The following is a 19,867-nucleotide window of genomic DNA, read 5'->3' as shown; positions in this document are numbered from 1 at the left end:
CTACTATATAAAAACTTCATTGTAATATTTAAAATAAATCTCTTTCGATGTAGACTCAAAAATATCTCTTTCAATTTGAGGTACTAAGATTAATCAAAATATGTCCTAAAAACTTACATAACAAAATTTAGAATTATTAATAATAATTAATAACTTGATATCTGAAAATAAAAGTAATAATTGGATTCATTCACTAACGCTCTACTCCACATAACTAAAGAAATACTAAATCCTCATTAATAATGTAAATACGAATAACATATATACAAAAAAGAAATGAAAACTAATTAACTAGCATATGGTTTGAGCTAATAACTTATATGAACTAGGATTAATTACTTAAATATATTAGCAATAATACCTAATAATACATAATAAAATCAAGTTATAATTAAAAAAATATTATTAATAAAGAAACTAAAACAAACAATCCATAACATAATTTAAAAAGTAAAATAAACATGGAAAGTAAATTGCAAGGTGATTATAAAAAAAAGTTACATTTACAATTCAAAATTTACTATTTTCTTTATAATCGTTCATTATAGATAATTCAAAATTCAAATTTACTCTTTCAATAAAAAATAATAACAAACAATATAAAATAACATCAACCTAAATTAAAAAAATATTGTGAATTTATGATTGTTTTAAGGAAAAAAATAGAATTTTTTTTAGAATTAAAACTACATATATTTAACTAAAAATATAAATATTACTATAGTACTATACTAGTAATTATTTTGAAATTTCCAGTGGGGCCCAGTGCCCCCACTGCCCCCCCTCCCTCCGTCACTGTATATAGGGAGAGGTTCAAGAAAGAACCATAAATAAAAGAAGACCGGAGAACCATTTTCAGCCATTCGATCATTAAGATCTACGGTGGATACATCATCTTGTTGGATGAATGCAGATCCTAGGTTCGAATCCTGAAGGGAGCATTTTTTTTAAATTTTTTTAGTGCATTAATTTTAACAACGAATGTATTAATTTTTACAGTGGATGCATTAGATTTGATGGTTCTCTCGTTTTCACAAATAATGTAGTTCTCTCTGGAACCACACCCTATATATATATATATATATATATATATATATATATATATATATATAGGGGCGCGCTCCAGTGAGACCCCCTATTTTTCGTGTAACATGAGTACAATGAATAAGACATATAATACAAATGAACAAAATGTATATATAATGAACAAGATATATATACTGATGAAAAATAAAATTTAAAAAATTTGTAATGAATAAGACATATATACTGATGAACAGGGCCGATATACTGATAAACAATACAGTATATACTGATGAATAACAAAATTTAAAATATTTTGCTCCCTCCAGGATTGGAACCCTGCGAAAAAAAATCATCCTCCAGATACAAATATCAGCTATAGGATTGATAAAATAAATGCACCAGATCGTGCCCTAGATCTCACTAAAATTAGGGGGTCTTATTGGAGCGGCCCCCTATATATATATACACACACAACAGGGTGTTACATTTAATAGTAGTATCATAGCATGTCTACGTTTCTCTAGACTTGGAAAAAGAAATTCTCCTATCGTATTATTTATATTATTCCTCTTTCTTCTTATCTTACGCTAAAAAAAGGAGCACATTTTCAGATATCCTCAGAATTCTTCTCTACTTTACGAGTTCTTAAAATACTCTTAAAATCCTTTTGGATTCACAGAGATTCGGAAAGAAATCGAGATTTTCTTGTGCGGTGTAGTTAGGACCTTTGGTTTCAATAAATTTTTATAAACGCATAGAATTTTTTTCAAGATAAAGCGTATATATATTAGGTTGTTTTCTATGCTTAAAAGGTTAAGTAATTTTAATAAAATCATGTTCACAATACATATTTATGAACAAATATGTATTTTCTATGCTTAAAAAGGTTAAGTAGAAGTCAATTTGTTTGTGTTACATTTGAAAATGGGAATGACTTTAAAGCATTTCAAATTTGAGATGCCTAATTTTGATTGATACAAATTAAAAAGTTGAACATTAATAAACGCTAACATTTGTTCCCCGTGTATTGCACAGAAAATATATTTTTATATTTACATAAAATTGATATCAATTCAATTATCATACTTATAAATATAATAAAAAATTAATTTTAACTGAATATATTTGAATTGAATGTTGAAAAAGATAAAAGAAAATAAAAAAGAATTCATAATAATAAAAATTAATATAATGAAAAGGCAAAAAAAGTAAAAAAATAAAAATAAAAAAGAATTGAAAATAGATTTATTCAAAAAAGACGAGAGATGAGAGAGAATTTTTTTAAAATTTTAACGTTTAAATAAATATAACTTTTACATTTTATATCAAATTAAATTTTTTATCGTGTTTTTTAATTTGATATGCATATTAAATATTTTATAATTAGTCAAATTTAATAATTTTAAAAAGCAGTAAATCAAAAAATAAGAAGATTAAAAAAAAATAAAAAAAATATAGTTTATAAATAAACCTTCAATTTTATTATAACAATAAATTACCATATTAAAATCAATTTGAAATTGAAATCTTACTTTTTTTAATATAGTATAGATTTCAAAAGTTAGGCTGAAATTGCAATTTTAGAGTTGGTATATTATTTGATAATTAATTCTTTAAATAGTTACATGGTCGGGGAGGAATTTGATTGGGTGTGAGTTTTGACGAATATATTTTAGATTTAAAAAGTTGGATATATGAAGTCCCTAGTTTTAATGAATTTAATATATGAAACATGCGCAAAAATTGAATTTGAAATAATACGTTGTTGGAACTTGGATGTATGTGTGCGCGCACTTTTATGGAATTTGAAATAACATTACGAGCATGAAATCAAGGGCGCGTTTTGATATTGATTAATACACTGTATTAGTTAATTTATTACAGATCAGTCTAGTGTTTGGTATTATTTAATAATAATACGAATAATTCGGTTTAAATCCACGACCCAATATTATTAATCCAGATTTCTTAGGATTAATAATACCACCTCCCCCTAGGATTAACCTAAACCATGATATTCTGTATTTAGTCATGATAGCAAACACCAACTCAATATTAATAATCTGTCATTATCCACGTTAAATATCTTAGTTACAAATTATCCTACATAATCATTTACTGAAAACCAAACGAGCCCAATGTATAATAAGAATCTAAACCCTACCTAGTAAAACCTCAAAATATTTTTATATAAATATTAACATTTGATAATAGATATTCTCCTTTGTCCCAATAATTAATTTATATCTAGTTTTTTTTTAAATTACTATTTATTTAATCTTTATGCCAATGCTTATGTACATTGTTAAAATTTTTTATTTAAACTAAATTAATCTCGAGATATTAATTACTCTTTTCGCTCCATTTTTTCAAATTGTACCACCCGACTTAGCCTGTTTTCTTTTGTAGTACTAATAAATTTGCACTGTAAATATGGTCCATATATTTTACTTTACTTTACACAATATTTTTATTCTGTCTAATAATCTATCAAAAAGAACTATGTCAATTGAGGTGGGACGGAAGAAGTATATTTTTTTGGGTTAAACAAGAAGGTCAGTGTCACAAAAATAAATAAAATCCAATATTGATCGAGAAGGATATTTATTTGCCTCCAAAAAGATATTTTTATGCGTTTGTATTTGTTAGCCTGGAAATAACAAAACAAGTGATGAAAATAATAAACAATAAATAAAATAGAAAAGAAGTTGGAAACGAAGCTCGGAGCTCCACATGTTACAATCTCCCCTTCATGGCTGCAGCACCACCACCGCCGCCGCCACTTTCTCTCTCATCACCGTCTCCCTCTCCTCCGGCCATTCCTTCATCTCTCTTCTTCCCCTCTCATCACTCCAACTCGGAAATCCCAGTCTTGTCCTCATCATTTATTTCAAAATTTTCAGAATTGAGCCAATTCCATCATCACCCCACCATTTCAACCAACCCCATTTTTCTCTTCACCGGAATCGACTCACCGCCTATAGTTGACACGCAAACTTTCTTGGTCACTGTTAGTGTTTTGGTCGCCATTTCTCTCTCCCTTGTTCTTGGTCTCAAGGTAATTTATTTGCCACTTTTTATTTAATTTAACAACTGATATGCCTAATGTATATGTTTATGGGTTAACTGTGACTTGTAAATGCCCAAAAATTATAATGGTAATAAAATTGTGATATTGCCATGTAAAATAATTATGAGTGTAATCCATAATTATTATACTCAAGCTTGGTTTGTTTACTATCAAATCGAATACAATGAAACTCGCGAGCTTAGTCGAGCTTTCCAAATTTAGATATAAGTTTAAAATGCTGATTATTGTTGTCTAAGAATAGATTATTCTAACTATATAACATAATATATTCATTAGTTGCTTATAAGTTATAACAAATAAAGCTAGTTAGAAACTTAATACAATTATTGTTAATTATAGTATAAAATTTTAGACTAATATTACTATGTTCAAGCTTGATTTGTTTACCTAATGAGCTTGACTAAAGGAGTTTTATTTATCTGGCCGAGACCCGAATAACTCATGAGTAGTTTGGTTCATTTATAGCCCTTATAACATTGTCTAATGTCTACAATCTACATTCAGTATAGAAGTTTACTCCTGCAAAAAGGGCATATATTTACAAGTGATTTTACATTTGTGCCTTGCAATCAATAGTACTCTGTTAGTTTCAAGTATTTAGTAAATTGCTATATAATTAAAAGAACTATATGCATTGGAGTGTTGATAAATTCTGTGATTTTTTTTCTATATGCAGGGAGATCCTGTACCCTGTGAGAGATGTGCTGGAAATGGTATTTTATGATCTTTCCAATTCTTTAAAGAGTCTTGTATTAATCGGTGTAAAACAACTGAAATCACCAAAGCATAAAAAATCAGGCAAAGAAAATTCATACCGTCGTTCATTAGATGCGCCAATAATCTTTATATGACGGGAGTTTACGCGTTGTGAGTACTCCATTGTATGTTCATTCATACTAGTATGACGAGAAACGTATTGTAGCTTGTTCGATTTTTGATCTTATGCTACTGCTGCATATATCAACTGTGAATGATCCTACTCTATTTGTTTGTAGATAGATCTTAGTTAGAAATATATTGAATAATTTGTAACGGCGTTTTGGCATTGATGAGGCGCGCAGGTGGAACAAAATGTGTGTTCTGCAACGATGGTAAGATGAAGGTAGAAACAGGGCTTGTAGATTGTAAAGTGTGCAAGGGTGCAGGTATGTACCTCTCACCATTAATTAATGCATGCTTCTGCTGTTATCTGCTTGCTTATGTTGCTCGTTTCGTTCATTCTTCTTGAGATGGTTGCTGCATTCCTTGAGCTTGAAGATCGATTTAGGCTCCTTTGTTTTGTCAATGCAAGAAAAACCCCCCACTATTTTCTACCTCTGATTTCCTGTTTTTCTGCTGAAATCTTATGACAGGATTGATACTCTGCAAGAAGTGTGGAGGGTCGGGGTATTCAAAGCGCCTATAACGCGTTGTTAGAGTTCCTTATTTGACACTTAAACTGTAAGACAATTTCTCCATTGTTAATTCATTTGTTTGGAGTTGTTTCTTTTTTGGTATTTTGTGGCCCGATTTTTAGCCTGAAGACGGCTTCTCGTACCACACGAGTTGCTCTGCTATCATCCATGCACGTCACGTGGGTTGCGTGACATCGTATATATGTGTGTATGTGTAGCATTTGGAACATTAGACAACACAAAATGGGAATCCCTAACTACTCCTATAAAATGTAGGGGAATTGTTCATGATATGTGACAAAATAGAAACCTAACTTGATCAGAGTTGGTTGAAAGATTTTGTCCTACACAATGCAATGGTTGTCCCTTTTCTTTTTTTAATAAATTTATTTATCATGTTTGCCTTGTTCTATTCTTTTGTTCTTTATGATTTTAACTACCCCAAATTAAATTGATGATAAAAGATAATGGTAAAGACAAATCTGGCCGTCTGCCTATACACTTTGTAACTCTTGCATTGGAGCTCTGTTGTTATTTATTTCTGTCATTCCTTTGCCTATTAATGACTTGAGAGAGAGAGAGAGAGAGTTGTAGTTGGAGAAGTGTCATCTATGAGTGAGGGAAACACTGCCGCCGCCGCCGCCGCCAGCACTCCTCCACCGCATGAGGTGGAGGAGTGCCGGGGCGTTCTTCGAGTCTACAGCGACGGTTCAATATGGCGCTCGGACAAGCCGAGCTTCCAAGTGGCTGTGCGAGATGATGGCTCGGTGTTATGGAAGGACGTCGTCTTCGACCACGTGCACAACCTTCAGCTTAGGCTATACAAGCCGGCTAAGCCGGCCTCGTCCAAGCTGCCGATCTTCTACTACATTCACGGCGGCGGCTTCTGCATCGGCTCCCGGACATGGCCCAATTGCCAGAACTACTGCTTCCGTCTGGCCTCTGAGCTCCAAGCCGTCGTCGTCGCGCCCGACTACCGGCTGGCCCCGAGAACCGGCTCCCCGCAGCCATCGAGGACGGCTACGCGTCCGTGGAGTGGCTCCACGCCCAAGCCACGGCTGAGGAGCCAGACACATGGCTCACGGACGTGGCTGACTTCAGCCGCGTGTTCATCTCGGGCGACTCGGCTGGTGGGACCATGGCCCACCACTTAGCCGTGAAGCTCGGAGCCGGCTTAGGTCAGCTGGCTCCGGTTCGAGTGAGAGGCTATGTGTATCTGGCTCCATTTTTTGGCGGGACCGTGAGGACTGAGTTTGAGGCTAATGGACCAAAGGATGCATTCCTTAATCTTGAGCTCATTGATAGGTCTGTTAACTTTTTTTATTATTATTTTTATTGAAATTTATTCTTTAAGGAATTTTATCAATACCAACTCGAAATATAGAATTTTCTATCAATCCGGGATCTAAAAAATGAAAACTATCTACTTGGAATCTAAATAATCGAAAATCTTAATCCAAGAGTTAGGAGCTTGTGTATTTAGCTTTAAGTTACGTTTTTTCATTGAAAATTAAATAAATAACCTCTTTTTTCGAACAATAATTAAAAGAAGCAAAGAAGAGGCACAATTAGGGGTGGTAATCGGTCCGGTTCGGTTATAACCGAACCGGTTTTCCGGTTAACCGGAACTGATTAACATCAAAAATACTAACCGAACACTGAACCGGTTTTTGGTTCGGTTAACCGATTAACCGGTCCGGGGCACAATTGTGAAATCAAGGAATACAATAATCTAATAAAAATATGTATACACTATACAATATAATCAAGTTGTGATAATTTCAAATTTAAATGGTGTTTTGTTTGACAATGTAAATAGGTTTTGGAGATTATCAATCCCTGTGGGAGAGACCACAGATCATCCACTAGTGAACCCATTTGGGCCCAAAAGCCCAAATCTTGAAACAATGGATCTGGGCCCAATCCTAGTAATTGTTGGAAGCTGCGATCTGCTGCGGGACAGAGCAGTGGACTACGCAAATAGGCTGAAGAAATGGGGAAAGAAGATTGAATATGTGGAGTTTGAAGGGCAACAACATGGTTTTTTCACCGTCGATCCTTTCTCAAACCCATCTCAACAACTAATGCTCCTTATCAACAAATTCATTGCACACAATTCACTCTAGCTATGTGTTTCTCAAAATATTAGTATGTTGTTTTATTGTTGTTTGTTGTTTGTGCGTGCTTTTTCATATTCTCGTAAAATTGTTTATGCTTTAATAATAAGGGTTCGTTTGCTGTGTACGATAAATGTGAGGTATATAGCCCCTTACATGTTATCTGTTTAAAAAGGAAAAATAAATCACCAAACAACATTTGAAGTTATTAGCTAAATGAATCACGTTATTCAATGTATTTTCTTGTTAATGCATTAAATCAAACTTTCCTAAACGTACTCCTAAAATATGTATTCCCTCTGTCCTCATAAAAAATATCTATTTTTATATGGTATGAATTTTAATAAAGTAATTGAATGTATTGTGAGTGTAGTAAGGATCTCACTTTATCGTAAGAAAAACTTATCAAAAACAGATTAGATATATCTTATGAGGACGGATAAAAATGACAAATTGAATATATTTTATGAGGACGGATGAAGTATAACAAAATGTAACCTGATAAAATAGTGTTTGCTAAGTCACATTTAGTTAATGAGTTAGATTAATTGATAACAAAAAATTGTGTTAATTTAAATATTAGTATTTGATTTAAAACAATGTATAATAACAATATTATCAATTTAATAATAATAATAATAATAATAATAATAATAATAATAATGAAATACGTATAATAATAACTAAATTTATAGATTGTAAAACAAATAATTTAAGTTAGTCCCATTTAGAGCAAATAACACTAAACCATCAATAAATAAAATTAATAACCTTCATTTAATATAACAATTTTAGGCTGTTAAAAGTTCAAACGATATTATTATTAAAAGTTCATACTTAAATAGCCAAAAATTAATTGAAAATTAGAAAAAAAAAATATGAATAATATAAAAAGAAAAATATAACAATAAATATGTTTAAATAAATAATTCGTACACATAATTAAATAAATCTATAATATTTTAATTCGAATTTTAAGATATATACCTAATTTTTTGCTAACAAATTTATATTAAAATTAATATAAATTTCATGCTCCTTTAAAAAAAATGGTAAAAACAAAGATCCACCTGTTTTCAAATCTCACCCTGAGGGGTATAAGCGTTATTTCCATACCTGAATCATGCAACACTGGCTCACGCTTTCAAATTCAAAATATTTCAAAATCTTCAACGGTCCTTCCAAATCCTCTCCGTCTCCATTCACTCTCTCATCAAAACTCAGTAACCTTCTTCATATTCTATCGCAAAATCACTCTTCCCAATCCATTCGAGCCGTCAAAATGCCGGTGTTCTCCTCCAACACCGAATCTACCATGTCCGCTATTAGGTCGCGGTTTGGCTATGGCCAAATTCAGCACCCTGAATTGGCTGACTCGGCCACCACTGTTATGAAGAGCTCTGCCAGCTCTCCGGCTCTACTTCTCAAATCAGCTAGCAGAGACAATTCTGTATCCGACGATGGCGAAACCACCTCGGCTGCTGCTACACGCAATTTCGAGTTCGGTCTCGACCCTAGCTTTTGGAAGGAGCATAACGTTCAGGTATATTCCTCTTAATTTGATTTCTAGAATGTGCAATTTATGAAAATTTCAGGCATTAGATGTTTAGCATCAGTGATTCTTTTCGAACTCTAGGTAAAAGTGAATATGATTAATGATGCATTGACTACCAATTTGGTAATTTTCCAGGTTATTATCCGGTTACGGCCTTTGAGCAGCTCTGAGATATCTGTTCAAGGCTCTAACAGATGTGTTAGGCAAGATAGCTCCCAGACGATTACGTGGACGGGACATCCAGAGTCCCGATTTACATTTGACATTGTTGCAGATGAAAGTGTTAGCCAGGTATTTTGCATTGTTGTGTGTTTGATTTCGTTGAATAAGATTTTATTTTATCTCGTGATTTTCATGTTGGTGTTTATTCAACAGGAAATGCTGTTTAAAGTTGCTGGGGTTCCAATGGTGGAAAATTGCATGCTAGGATATAACAGCTGTATGTTTGCCTATGGACAAGTATGTTATACGAGATTATTAATATTCTGAAATTTATTAATTACAGCTAGTGTTAATGTTCTACAATTTTGGATATGGTTGCATACTAGGTAAGTTTGACCTTACTTTCTGTTTCCCTTTCGATGTACATAGACTGGAAGTGGCAAAACTCATACAATGCTGGGAGACATTGAGGGAGGTACTCGGAGACACAGTGTTAACTGTGGGATGACACCAAGAGTTTTTGAGTACTTGTTCTCCAGAATTCAGAAGGTATGTTATGCTATATGAAGTAGAACTCACACCATTGCTGTATTTGGTATAACAATATCAATTTTTTGGATTGAAATTTTATTTACGAGAAACCACTGGAGCTGAAAATTTCAATGATATTTTTATGGCTATAGATACTACTTGAGGAAACCTACAACATTGTCTGAGAAATGCCAATAGAGTTTAATGAGTGTTTTGTGCCTATATTTGGTTTATTTTGCAGGCTCTTGCTTTTTGTAGCTAATGTTGATTGATCTAGCTTATTACTTGTCTGTATCTGTCATATATAATGTCGACTGATCTAGCTTCTTATAGTTTAATAAGAGTTTTGTGTCTATATTAGGTTCATTTTGCAAGCTCTTGCTTTTTATAGCTCATGTTGATTGACTTGCTTTTCTGTATCTGTCATGTAACATATTACCAGTCAAATTCATCTTTTGGTCCTACTTTACGTCACAGGATAAAGATGCTCGCAGGGAGGAAAAAGTAAAATTTACTTGTAGAATTTCTTTCATAGAAATCTACAACGAACAGATTCTTGATCTTTTGGATCCTTCATCTGCTAATTTACAGGTATCGATCACAATTCTTCAGGATAAGTAGGGATTATATATGTCGTTTATTCTATCTTTATATCACTAATTATATCGCATTTCGAGAAACAGATGTCTGCTGATACTTGAACATAATTGTTGGATAAAGAATGTACACGAGTTCACCTACAGTGGTCCCAAGAATTCGATAAACTAGGCCTTATTATTTGTGCTTGTAACAATTCAACCTCTTAGAATTATCACTTAAGAGTTGAGAAAATGTGGGTTGAAGAAACTATCCCTCAAAAAAATTCTCTAATGGGATTCTTGCAGGCCATATTGAGTGTGCGTGTATGGGACTTCACAGTTCAACCTGTGAAAGAAAATTTAACACTATTTCAAACTAAAAACTTCTTAGGCACCCAAACTGCAGTTCTTGAATTTCCAAAAACTGCCTTGGATATTCCCAGAGCTATATGGTTCTTTCTTTTTTTTTTTTGTTGATACAAATGATTTAGCTTATTGAATTTGTTACATGGCTCTTTGCAGATAAGAGAGGACACTAATAAAGGTATCTATGTAGAAAATGTCACTGAGGTAGAAGTCATGAGTGCTCGAGATGTTATCCAACAACTTATTCAGGTATGATTTCCTTTAAACATGACTTGCTTTTTTTGTTTTATGTTTCACAAGTAGACTTTACATTATTAACAAAATGATGATATATGCATGATGGGAACGAGACAACTGAATTTGCTTTCACTTGAAATACTGCTTCTATATTTTCTAGTATAACAGCGGACCATGAGTTTGGTTAAGATAATCTATTATTAATGGAAGATATTGAAGGATTAAGAGGTCCCATAAGTGGACTAAAATTGATTTGCTGCCTGATTTATCCCCAGTACAACATGTTGTCCATTCTTATGATTCTGAAAATTGCTAAATTCTTTCATCAATGTCATACTTTCAGGGTTCAGTCAACAGAAAGGTAGCTGCAACAAACATGAACCATGCTAGTAGTCGTTCTCATAGTGTATTCACATGTGTCATAGAGAGTAAGGTGAAAAAATAATTTATTTTTTTTAATACAGACTTTTCTTTGATAGTATAATTGTGACCTCAAAATTCTAACATGAGCTGTTAACACATCATTTCTTTTAGTGGGAGTCTGAGGGGGTAACTCATCACCGCTTTGCTCGTCTTAATCTTGTGGATTTAGCCGGATCTGAAAGGTAAAGTGAAATTATGGTAGGAGAAAAGGTCGATCATGCAGCTTCAGAAATATTTTTTTATGTTAATCTCGCATTGTGTTTAACTATAGGCAAAAGAGCTCTGGTGCAGAAGGTGAACGTTTGAAGGAAGCTACTAATATCAACAAGTCTCTTTCTACATTAGGGTATACTTGCTTTTGGTGCTATGTTGAACTATCTTAGTTTTATGCTTTGCCTCTGGGCTACAAACTGAGAATGGATACATATCTGATATGCAGACTTGTGATAATGAATCTCGTGAGCATATCCAATGGGAGGTCGCCTCATGTTCCTTACAGGGATTCCAAGCTCACTTTTTTGCTTCAGGTTGATGATTTTGTGTTAAGATCATGAATAAGCTATTTTTGGGTTTAAATATATACAATGTATAAGTTTTACGCTTAGGGTGTGTGTGTAAGATTTTTATATGCCACTTACTGAGTGCTAGTCCATGTAATGTAAGTCAACTGCATGATCTCTTGCCTACCAACATTTGTCTTTGTTTCAATCCAGTATTCGCAAATTAGATGTTTATCGCTTTCTTTTTCTGTCTGTATATTGATGGTGCAATCCTTATTTACGGTCTTTCTATAGATCTTAAAATTTGAAAACTGTGATCAAATTAGCCTTTATTGAAGAAAATGATCGGAAAATTCATTTGTTATGCTCACTGATTGATATGAAACTCAATTGTTTTTTAGGTATCAATACTTTTGAGCCTCATCTCTATTTCTGACAAATGTTGTGCAGGATTCACTGGGGGGAAATGCAAAAACAATAATCATCGCAAACATTAGTCCCTCTACTTGGTAAATTCTTATTGATCTGAACGATTAAGTGAAATATACATAGATATGCTTCAACTGTTCTAAAAATCTTTCCTATCAGATAGTGCTTGCTAAATCAATATTGAAAGTTATAATTTTCATGTTTCCATCAGTTCCTATTTGGTGAAGTTATTGTATAAATTCACATAAAACTGTGCCCTTGCAGCTGCTCGCTAGAAACTTTGAGCACATTAAAGTTTGCCCAACGCGCCAAATTTATAAAAAATCATGTAAGTAGATTCCCTTATTAGTTATCACCTAGTGCTCATTGATGCTGTATTCTTTATTATAGGGTCTGTGTTGCTAGTGTATAAGTGCTATTCTGTCCTTTGATAATTCTCCGTTTTGTTGCCCTACTAGGCTATTGTTAATGAAGATGCTTCTGGTGATGTGCTGGCTTTGAGGATTGAAAACCAAAACCTCAAGGTAACAACTGAATTTCATAACCAATTGACGATATCACATTATCTCCTGACTCCCGCATACACATACACTAACCAACAGTTCTCTTCATGTCCAAAGGTTTCTGTCATCTCTAGTGTTCTTTAATTCTGAAATTCCATTCACTTGAGTGCTGTAAACAGTTTTGATGATTGAACTAATCTTTAAGTAGATTATGATTCCATATCATTCTGTAAAATGCCCAATCCTATTGTGTTTGATCTATTTCCTGTCATAAATCATTTTATATTGTAACTTTTCATTGTACACATGCTTTTCCGGTGATGAGCACTTGTCTTCCATTAATTTATCTGCAGAACTCGATGATAACATAGAAAGTGAATCCATATTCTGGAAGGGTTCAATTAATATTTTTTTCCAATTTTCGTTATTAGTAATTTTGGTATATGCCATTTCTAGAAAGAAGTATCTCGTTTGAGAAGCCTAGTAAATGGAGGAGCAGAAAGCCACGACGGAGACGCTCTATCAATAACATTTCCAGGATCTCCAGGAACCTTTAAATGGGATGGGCAACAAGGATTTTCCAGTCCAATCATATCACAGAAAAAGATGTCAAATGTAGGTTGAAATGTCTCCACTATGAGAATGAGTATTTTGTATGATTGCTGGTTCTAGCTTAATTTTTTCTTTATTGCTTCAGAGAAAGGAGTATGAAGTTGCTCTTGTCGGAGCTCTTCAGAGGGAAAATGATAAAGATGCTGCGCTGCAGGCCTTGGCAGCAGAAAATCAAGCAGCTTTGCAGCTGGTAATTTCCACCCAATGCTTTCAGTTCCTTTTCCTATTATATAAATTTGACATGAATGAGTAGACTGAACTCTAGCTATACAGAAAATTAGAAAATTGAATGCTTGCTTGAAAGAAGATATGAGCACACGGGGTCTATAGAACTGCTTGTTTATTTGTCGACCCCAATGACCATATTTGCAAATGCATATTCTATTCCAACTGACAAACATAAAATGCTATTTCTTTGTCAATCTCATTGCCTGTGAGTGAAATCTCTTGTGTTGATGGATTTTAAAATGAGAACTGGGACATATCCAAATATCCATACAATGGAATTAAGGGGCATGGTGAGTGGAAAGGTTTGTATTGCTTTCATAACATTCAAAGTAGATTATTTTGTTTAGCATCTGTACGATAGTTGAAAGAACACCAAAGACTAGAAATATGGGGTGTAATAACGTGGAAAATTGTGATAATCTGTGCATGTTTTTTTTTTATTTGGCAGTCGATTAAGATTTAAGATGTTTTATTTGTTTTATGGGGAAATTTGTTGCCACATCCATTTTCATTTCATCTGTGCTACCTGATAATATGCAAAAAAAATAAAAATTAAACCCTTCTGAATTCTGAGTTCAGAGAATGTGTACCTAATCATTTCTGAGTTGATGAAACATTTGTGCGTCATCAGGCCAAACAAAGAGAAGATGAGATTCAAGGTCTGAAGATGCGACTGAGATTTCGAGAAGCTGGAATAAAGAGACTAGAATCCGTTGCTTCTGGAAAGATATCTGCTGAGACTCACTTGCTCAAAGAAAGAGAAGAGCATTTAAAGGTAATAGAGGTCTTGCGTGCTCAGGTAGACCGTAACCAGGAGGTAACAAGATTTGCTATGGAGAATTTGCGACTGAAAGAAGAGATCAGAAGGCAAGCTTTTTGTGTTTCTAGTTTGTTTCTTTCGACTCTCGTGAAAAAACCAATATTGTCTGATACTTAGGTTAACTGCGATATGCACCATTCATTGTTGTTAAAGATTTATTGAGTTAAAAAAAGTCAACCATGTTTGACAGTGATGATGCATATAACAAATTTTAATATTGTACTATGAGTTGGAGCACACACAGTGCTAGCCATTCTTAAACTTTTTTTGTTCGATTGGGATACTGTTGACATTTTCATAACTACTTCAGTTCAAGTAGCTGCATCATATTCATGTTCTCTTTCTAGCTATGTGCATCTTTTTATTACTAAATTAATAAATTGTTAGCTAATAAAATCTGGTATTATGTTATCTTGTATATTCAGATTAAAATCATTTTGTGAGGAAGGTGAACGGGAAAGACTTAATGAACAGATAACGGTACTAGAAAAAGAGGTAATATCTTGCAGCTGTTTATCATCTACTGTTTAAACTAACCTTGGTCTAGGACCTGAATTGAGCACACATCATCATGTTATCAATTCATATCATAAGTTCACATATGAATTTTGTGCGTTCTGCAGCTGCGAGAAGCTCTTGATTGGAAACTTATGCATGAGTCGGATTGTGGTAACAGTCAGGTGCTTATCCTCTTTTCCATGAGTTAGTAAGTATAAATTTCTAAAGATGCAACTTTTGAAGCTAAACGATGACTCTTATTGATGGCACAGAAAGAAAGCAGTGAAGTTTTGGGCACTCCCGGTGATAGTAACTTTCTGACTTCCAATCAGGTAATGCAAGAAGGTTTCACTGTTATGTATCTATTCTCTATCTTGAGACTGTTGGAGTGTTGCTCAAACAGACTATAGGGATCTGTTTCACTTTTTATCAATCATGAATTGCGCGAAAAAATTAGGATAAGACTAGATAATTGTTTGCTTTAGTGGAAGGCATTGTTTTGGGTCTAAATCATATTGGTGATTTTTAAATAAAACTTTTTAAATACCTGTCACATTTTTATTTTCGACTTTATCCTTTCACATACTTTATCTTGAACGACATTGAAATAAAGTTAGTCAGGAGATTTGGTTACATATAAGTTTTCTCTTTTGCAGGAATCTGCATCACCTTGGCGCACATCAATGAGTGAAGAGAATGAGTTCCTGCGCATGCAGGTATAGATAGATTATATACGTTGTCTCTCTCTTCTTCTTCCTCAACCCCCTCCCTGTTTATGACTAGTTTACCAAGGTGAACTCATTTTATATTCCCTCAGGCCATTCAAAACCAATCACAGATTGATGGACTTAACCGAAAAATCGACTTCCTCATCGATGAGAAAGAAAAGTTAGAAAGGTATGGACAACTTTCATTGTCACCCCACAACTTTTTCAATGTTTGGTCATTCCTTCTGCTGATTCAGATATCTGACAAATTTAGAATTCCTGAAGGTCGAAATAGGCAGTCTGTGCAATGGACTTAATCCTCTTGAATGGTTATGCGTTTAAACTATTTTGCAGGCATGTCAATGAGTTGGCAAAAGAGCTCGAGGCTGAGCGATTGTCGAAAGAAGCCATTGTAGAGGCGCAGAGACAAGAAACCAGATTTCCTTCTCTCGTGAATATGGGCATAAGTGATCAGACAGAACTAAAAACAATGGTTGATGCCATTGGAGCAGCCAGCGAAAGAGAGGCAGAAGCGCATGAAATGGCAATTTTCTTGTCCAAAGAAAATGATGAATTGAAGATGAAGCTCAAGGCATTAATTGATGATAACAATAAACTGATTGATATGTATGAAAGGGCAGTTGCGGAAAACCGTACAAAGAGCTCCGATAGTTCTGAAATCCCTTGGAAAGATACCACAGAAGATCACAGTGATTTCGTTGCTAAAGTAGACGAGACCAAGGGAGTGGAGATACAAAATGAATTTGAAAAGCTGAACTGTCAACTTACAGAAATGCACGAAGAAAATGATAAGCTTTTGAGCCTGTATGAGAAGGCTATGCTAGAGAGAGATGAGTTGAAAAGAGTAATTGCTTGCGGTCAAAACAAGAATGCAGATGATGAAGGAAATAATAGCTGTCCAGAAAAGCTGGTTGAAGTCGATAAAGGTCAGCGTCGTCTCAGTTTTGGCGAAGCTTCTGTTTGCATTGTGAATGGACATGAGCGAGAGGAAATGAATTCCAATGGTCTAAATGCAGACGATGCCAATACAGACGTTGCTGTAGAATCATGCTTGTATGAAGTGGAAGTGCAGGACGATCATAACCTATGTTCAATAGATTCACCATTGCATAATTATTGTGAATCAAATGAACCAAATACCGAGTCAGTTGCAGGTGTTGGGAAGAATTGTGTGACAGAACCGATTGAGCAGAACGATATGGAACTAGATGAGCCAGAGAAACATGAAGAACAAGAAGAAATTTCTGTGCTGCAAGGGAATACCAGTATGCTGGGATTTGAGGAATCCGACAAATACGACCAGGGTAATGGTTGTCCGAGCACCGGGAATCCAACTAAAGGAACTGATATGGAAATGCAGGAATGCGTACCTAATGCAATCCCTATGCATGTGTGTGAAGATCTGAGATCAATAAGTTTGAAGCTTGCTGAAGCGCGAGAAAAGCTTTCGTACTCTGCTGAAACAGTAAGCATTTTTGGCTCATTTGAGAGAGCAATGATTGAAGTTGACGCTCTTTCAGAAAAAATCGGCAAACTGGAATGCAGTAAACAGGCAAAAGAACAGGAGCGCCAACACCTACAAGCACTCTCTTCAAAGCTGCATGAGAGAAAAGAACTTGCTAACAAGAAACTGTTGGCCTTGAAGCACTCTTTGACGAACTTCTCTTCTTCATTGAGTTACTTTGAACAGCGTGAGGCTATGGCACGATCAAAACTGGATGTTTCTTCCCACCATCTGAATCGCAGGAAAGAGGAGTTAACCAGCCTTGAGACGTCCAGGGAGGAACTAGTGAACGCTCTTTCAGAGCTGAAACAAACCGAGAATGAACTGAGAAGCATCACAGAAAACTTGAGACAGAAAGTGGAGGAGGAAAACCGGAAACTGGAAAGCGAGAGGGTTCTCTTTGCAATAGACAATGTTGAGAAACCAGCCAATGACCTTTCTAACAGGAATTGGCAAGTGACTGGCAAGGCCACTGCTTTGCTCAAATCCGAGGAAGAGAAGACGAAGCTGCAAAATCAAATAAAACTGAACAGAGAAAAATTGAGTGATGTGAGGAAGGAAGGTGAGGCTATGAACTGGAAGTTGGCCAAGATGGAGAGCGAGATACAGGCGCTCGAAGCTGAAGTGCAGAAAGAGATGCTCACTGTTGATGAAATGACCCTCAAACTTCAAAACTCTCTTCAGGAGAAAGAAATGCTTGTGGAGGTTAAAGAAAATGGTAAACACGAATTCGAAAGCATGCTTCTTGAGTACCACCAGAGCATTTTCGAAGCAGACATGAATGAAGAAGAGATCAAAATCGCGCAAGAGGAGCTGTTGAGGGAATCAAGAGAAGTAGAAGGTTTGCAGATGGCAAAAGATGAAGTTACACGAAGGAAGACGGAGCTGGTTGAAGCTATGTCGTGCGACACTTGCTTAGTGTCGGATAAGGTGGAGGCAGCTCTTGACAGTTTACAAACATCAGTTGTAGAGTTGAACTCATTGCTTCAACATTTTGGTTGAATTTAATCTGTGTGAATTACTTTTCTCTAGAATCTATCGAATTTGTGTGTAAAAATTTTATGTGTATATTCGATGGCGATCAGATAAATTTTTAGAACTTTATTGGAAAAGGAGATAATTGTTGTCCATGCATGCATTTCTTCTTTGAGTTTCTGTGTGTTTAGGTATGATTGTTCAGTTTGCCTATTGGTTTTGCATTTTTTATCCAAGTTTAAAATATTAAATTCAGTTTGCTTGAATTAAAATATTATTTCATATTAAATTAGATAATTTCCTTACAGTAACTTAAACGAATCCGCTTTCAAAAAAAAAAAAAAATCAAAATAATCCAATTCTGTAATTTACTTGTCTTATCCTGGCATAATTGGGAAAAAAAGCAAAAAAAAAGGCCCATAAATTGCATTATTATGGAGAAAACAAAAATGGTGAACTTATATTAGATAAATTTTTGTTATCCTTCATTTTCTCATCCATCAAAGTGAACGCATCCTTTAAAAGAATTCTATTCTGTAATTTACTTATCTTATCCAGGCATAATTGGAATAAAAAAATAATAATAATAATAATAAAAGCCCATAAATTGCGTTATTTTGGAGAAAACAAAAAAACGAGTAGAGGAAGTAAGAACCACAAAAACATAATCATATTATTTCCCAGCAAATCCATGGCACTCTCCTTCACCCCAACTTCTGCAAAATTCGCAGTGCTCCAAATCTCCACAAAACGAAGCCATCTAGTGGTGATGAAATGCGAATTAAATGAAAGAAATTCAAGCGAGAAGAAACTAGAGATAGGATCTCCCATAATAGTGATCGAGGCTCCAAAGCTGCTCAAAACTGCTGCTTCTGTGCCTTGTTTGCGCGCCAATGCCGGTTTAGTCAACCCCGGTGACGTCGGAAGGTACCATCTTTCCCCATTTCAGTATATATTTTTGAGTAATTTATGATTCCAATCGAAAAATCTGGTGTGAATTTGATTTGATTTATCGAAGAGAATGAGGAATTGATGATCGACAGGATTGTGTCGAGGAAGCCTAAGGATGTTTGGGCAGTGCGGCTAAGTATTGGTACTTATCTCATGGATGCCAAATATTTCAAGCCTTTGGAACTTGATGGTTGACAAATGATGCTTTCCAGTTAGTTAATCATTTAATTAAGATTGGTTTGTTTAAACTCCTTACTTGAAATCATATGAGTAGCTCCTTAATCCATACCTTTGGGCACATTAATATGTGCATCGATTGTGAGATACATCAAAAGAAGAATACGAGTTCTAATTATGAAGAATTTATGATAATACTTATTATTGTATAGAATGATCGTATTAACCTGTTTTTCGTGGGTAGGTGATTATATCAAGTTAGATGATGTAGACTAGTACATGCATATATTTTTCTTACAATTGTTTCAAATTGCAACTAGAGAAGATAAATCATGTTCTTCACTTTTATGTTAGATTTAATTGTTGTTGCTTATGGTTTGCAACGTGGATGCCTCGATCTGTGGATGTGTGACATTTTTTTTTTGTTCGACTTGGGAGAGGGGGAGTGGTAGGTTTGAACCT

The 19,867-nt window shown here is 34.5% G+C and overlaps 3 protein-coding genes and 1 pseudogene across 4 annotated transcripts; all 4 read left to right on the top strand.

The window, feature by feature from the left end:
- Positions 1-3,652: 3,652 nt before the first annotated feature.
- Positions 3,653-5,923, top strand: LOC131000276 (protein SPA, chloroplastic). Of its 2 annotated transcripts, XM_057926093.1 has the most exons (4): positions 3,653-4,084; positions 4,794-4,830; positions 5,179-5,262; positions 5,470-5,923. In XM_057926093.1, the coding sequence occupies exons 1-4, from the start codon at positions 3,779-3,781 to the stop codon at positions 5,520-5,522; spliced, it is 480 nt and encodes a 159-aa protein (XP_057782076.1). In that variant the 5' UTR covers positions 3,653-3,778; the 3' UTR covers positions 5,523-5,923. The 2 variants fall into 2 exon arrangements, with proteins under 2 accessions (XP_057782076.1, XP_057782075.1); XM_057926092.1 differs by having other exon boundaries at positions 3,659-4,084; positions 5,179-5,923.
- Positions 5,924-5,988: 65 nt separating this feature from the next.
- Positions 5,989-7,755, top strand: LOC131000275 (probable carboxylesterase 15; annotated as a pseudogene).
- Positions 7,756-8,677: 922 nt separating this feature from the next.
- LOC131000274 (kinesin-like protein KIN-12E) lies at positions 8,678-18,432 on the top strand. The gene is made up of 22 exons (XM_057926090.1): positions 8,678-9,171; positions 9,319-9,474; positions 9,559-9,642; positions 9,775-9,894; positions 10,354-10,467; positions 10,977-11,069; positions 11,401-11,490; positions 11,592-11,662; positions 11,752-11,826; positions 11,920-12,007; positions 12,431-12,489; positions 12,674-12,737; positions 12,868-12,933; positions 13,369-13,527; positions 13,610-13,714; positions 14,384-14,619; positions 14,998-15,067; positions 15,196-15,252; positions 15,343-15,402; positions 15,727-15,786; positions 15,888-15,967; positions 16,132-18,432. The coding sequence occupies exons 1-22, from the start codon at positions 8,752-8,754 to the stop codon at positions 18,302-18,304; spliced, it is 4,500 nt and encodes a 1,499-aa protein (XP_057782073.1). The 5' UTR covers positions 8,678-8,751; the 3' UTR covers positions 18,305-18,432.
- Positions 18,433-18,887: 455 nt separating this feature from the next.
- LOC131000273 (protein CHLORORESPIRATORY REDUCTION 42, chloroplastic) lies at positions 18,888-19,508 on the top strand. The gene is made up of 2 exons (XM_057926089.1): positions 18,888-19,204; positions 19,321-19,508. The coding sequence occupies exons 1-2, from the start codon at positions 18,969-18,971 to the stop codon at positions 19,421-19,423; spliced, it is 339 nt and encodes a 112-aa protein (XP_057782072.1). The 5' UTR covers positions 18,888-18,968; the 3' UTR covers positions 19,424-19,508.
- The last annotated feature ends 359 nt before the right edge of the window (positions 19,509-19,867 follow it).

Source organism: Salvia miltiorrhiza, chromosome 8 (genome assembly GCF_028751815.1).
Source record: "Salvia miltiorrhiza cultivar Shanhuang (shh) chromosome 8, IMPLAD_Smil_shh, whole genome shotgun sequence".
NCBI lineage: Eukaryota > Viridiplantae > Streptophyta > Magnoliopsida > Lamiales > Lamiaceae > Salvia > Salvia miltiorrhiza.
Note: the sequence above shows the minus strand (reverse complement) of the source record. Positions and strands in the feature narration are given on the sequence as shown.

Excerpts from the sequence above, each read along its gene's own strand:
- LOC131000274 (XM_057926090.1), top strand. The coding sequence starts at position 8,752 with ATGCAACACTGGCTCACGCTTTCAAATTCAAAATATTTCAAAATCTTC. Across the intron at positions 12,490-12,673 it reads AACATTAGTCCCTCTACTTG|CTGCTCGCTAGAAACTTTGA; the intron begins GTAAATTCTTAT and ends GTGCCCTTGCAG. Across the intron at positions 15,068-15,195 it reads TAACGGTACTAGAAAAAGAG|CTGCGAGAAGCTCTTGATTG; the intron begins GTAATATCTTGC and ends TGCGTTCTGCAG.
- LOC131000273 (XM_057926089.1), top strand. The coding sequence starts at position 18,969 with ATGGCACTCTCCTTCACCCCAACTTCTGCAAAATTCGCAGTGCTCCAA. Across the intron at positions 19,205-19,320 it reads AACCCCGGTGACGTCGGAAG|GATTGTGTCGAGGAAGCCTA; the intron begins GTACCATCTTTC and ends GATGATCGACAG.
- LOC131000276 (XM_057926092.1), top strand. The coding sequence starts at position 3,779 with ATGGCTGCAGCACCACCACCGCCGCCGCCACTTTCTCTCTCATCACCG. Across the intron at positions 4,085-4,793 it reads CCCTTGTTCTTGGTCTCAAG|GGAGATCCTGTACCCTGTGA; the intron begins GTAATTTATTTG and ends TTCTATATGCAG. Across the intron at positions 4,831-5,178 it reads TGAGAGATGTGCTGGAAATG|GTGGAACAAAATGTGTGTTC; the intron begins GTATTTTATGAT and ends TGAGGCGCGCAG.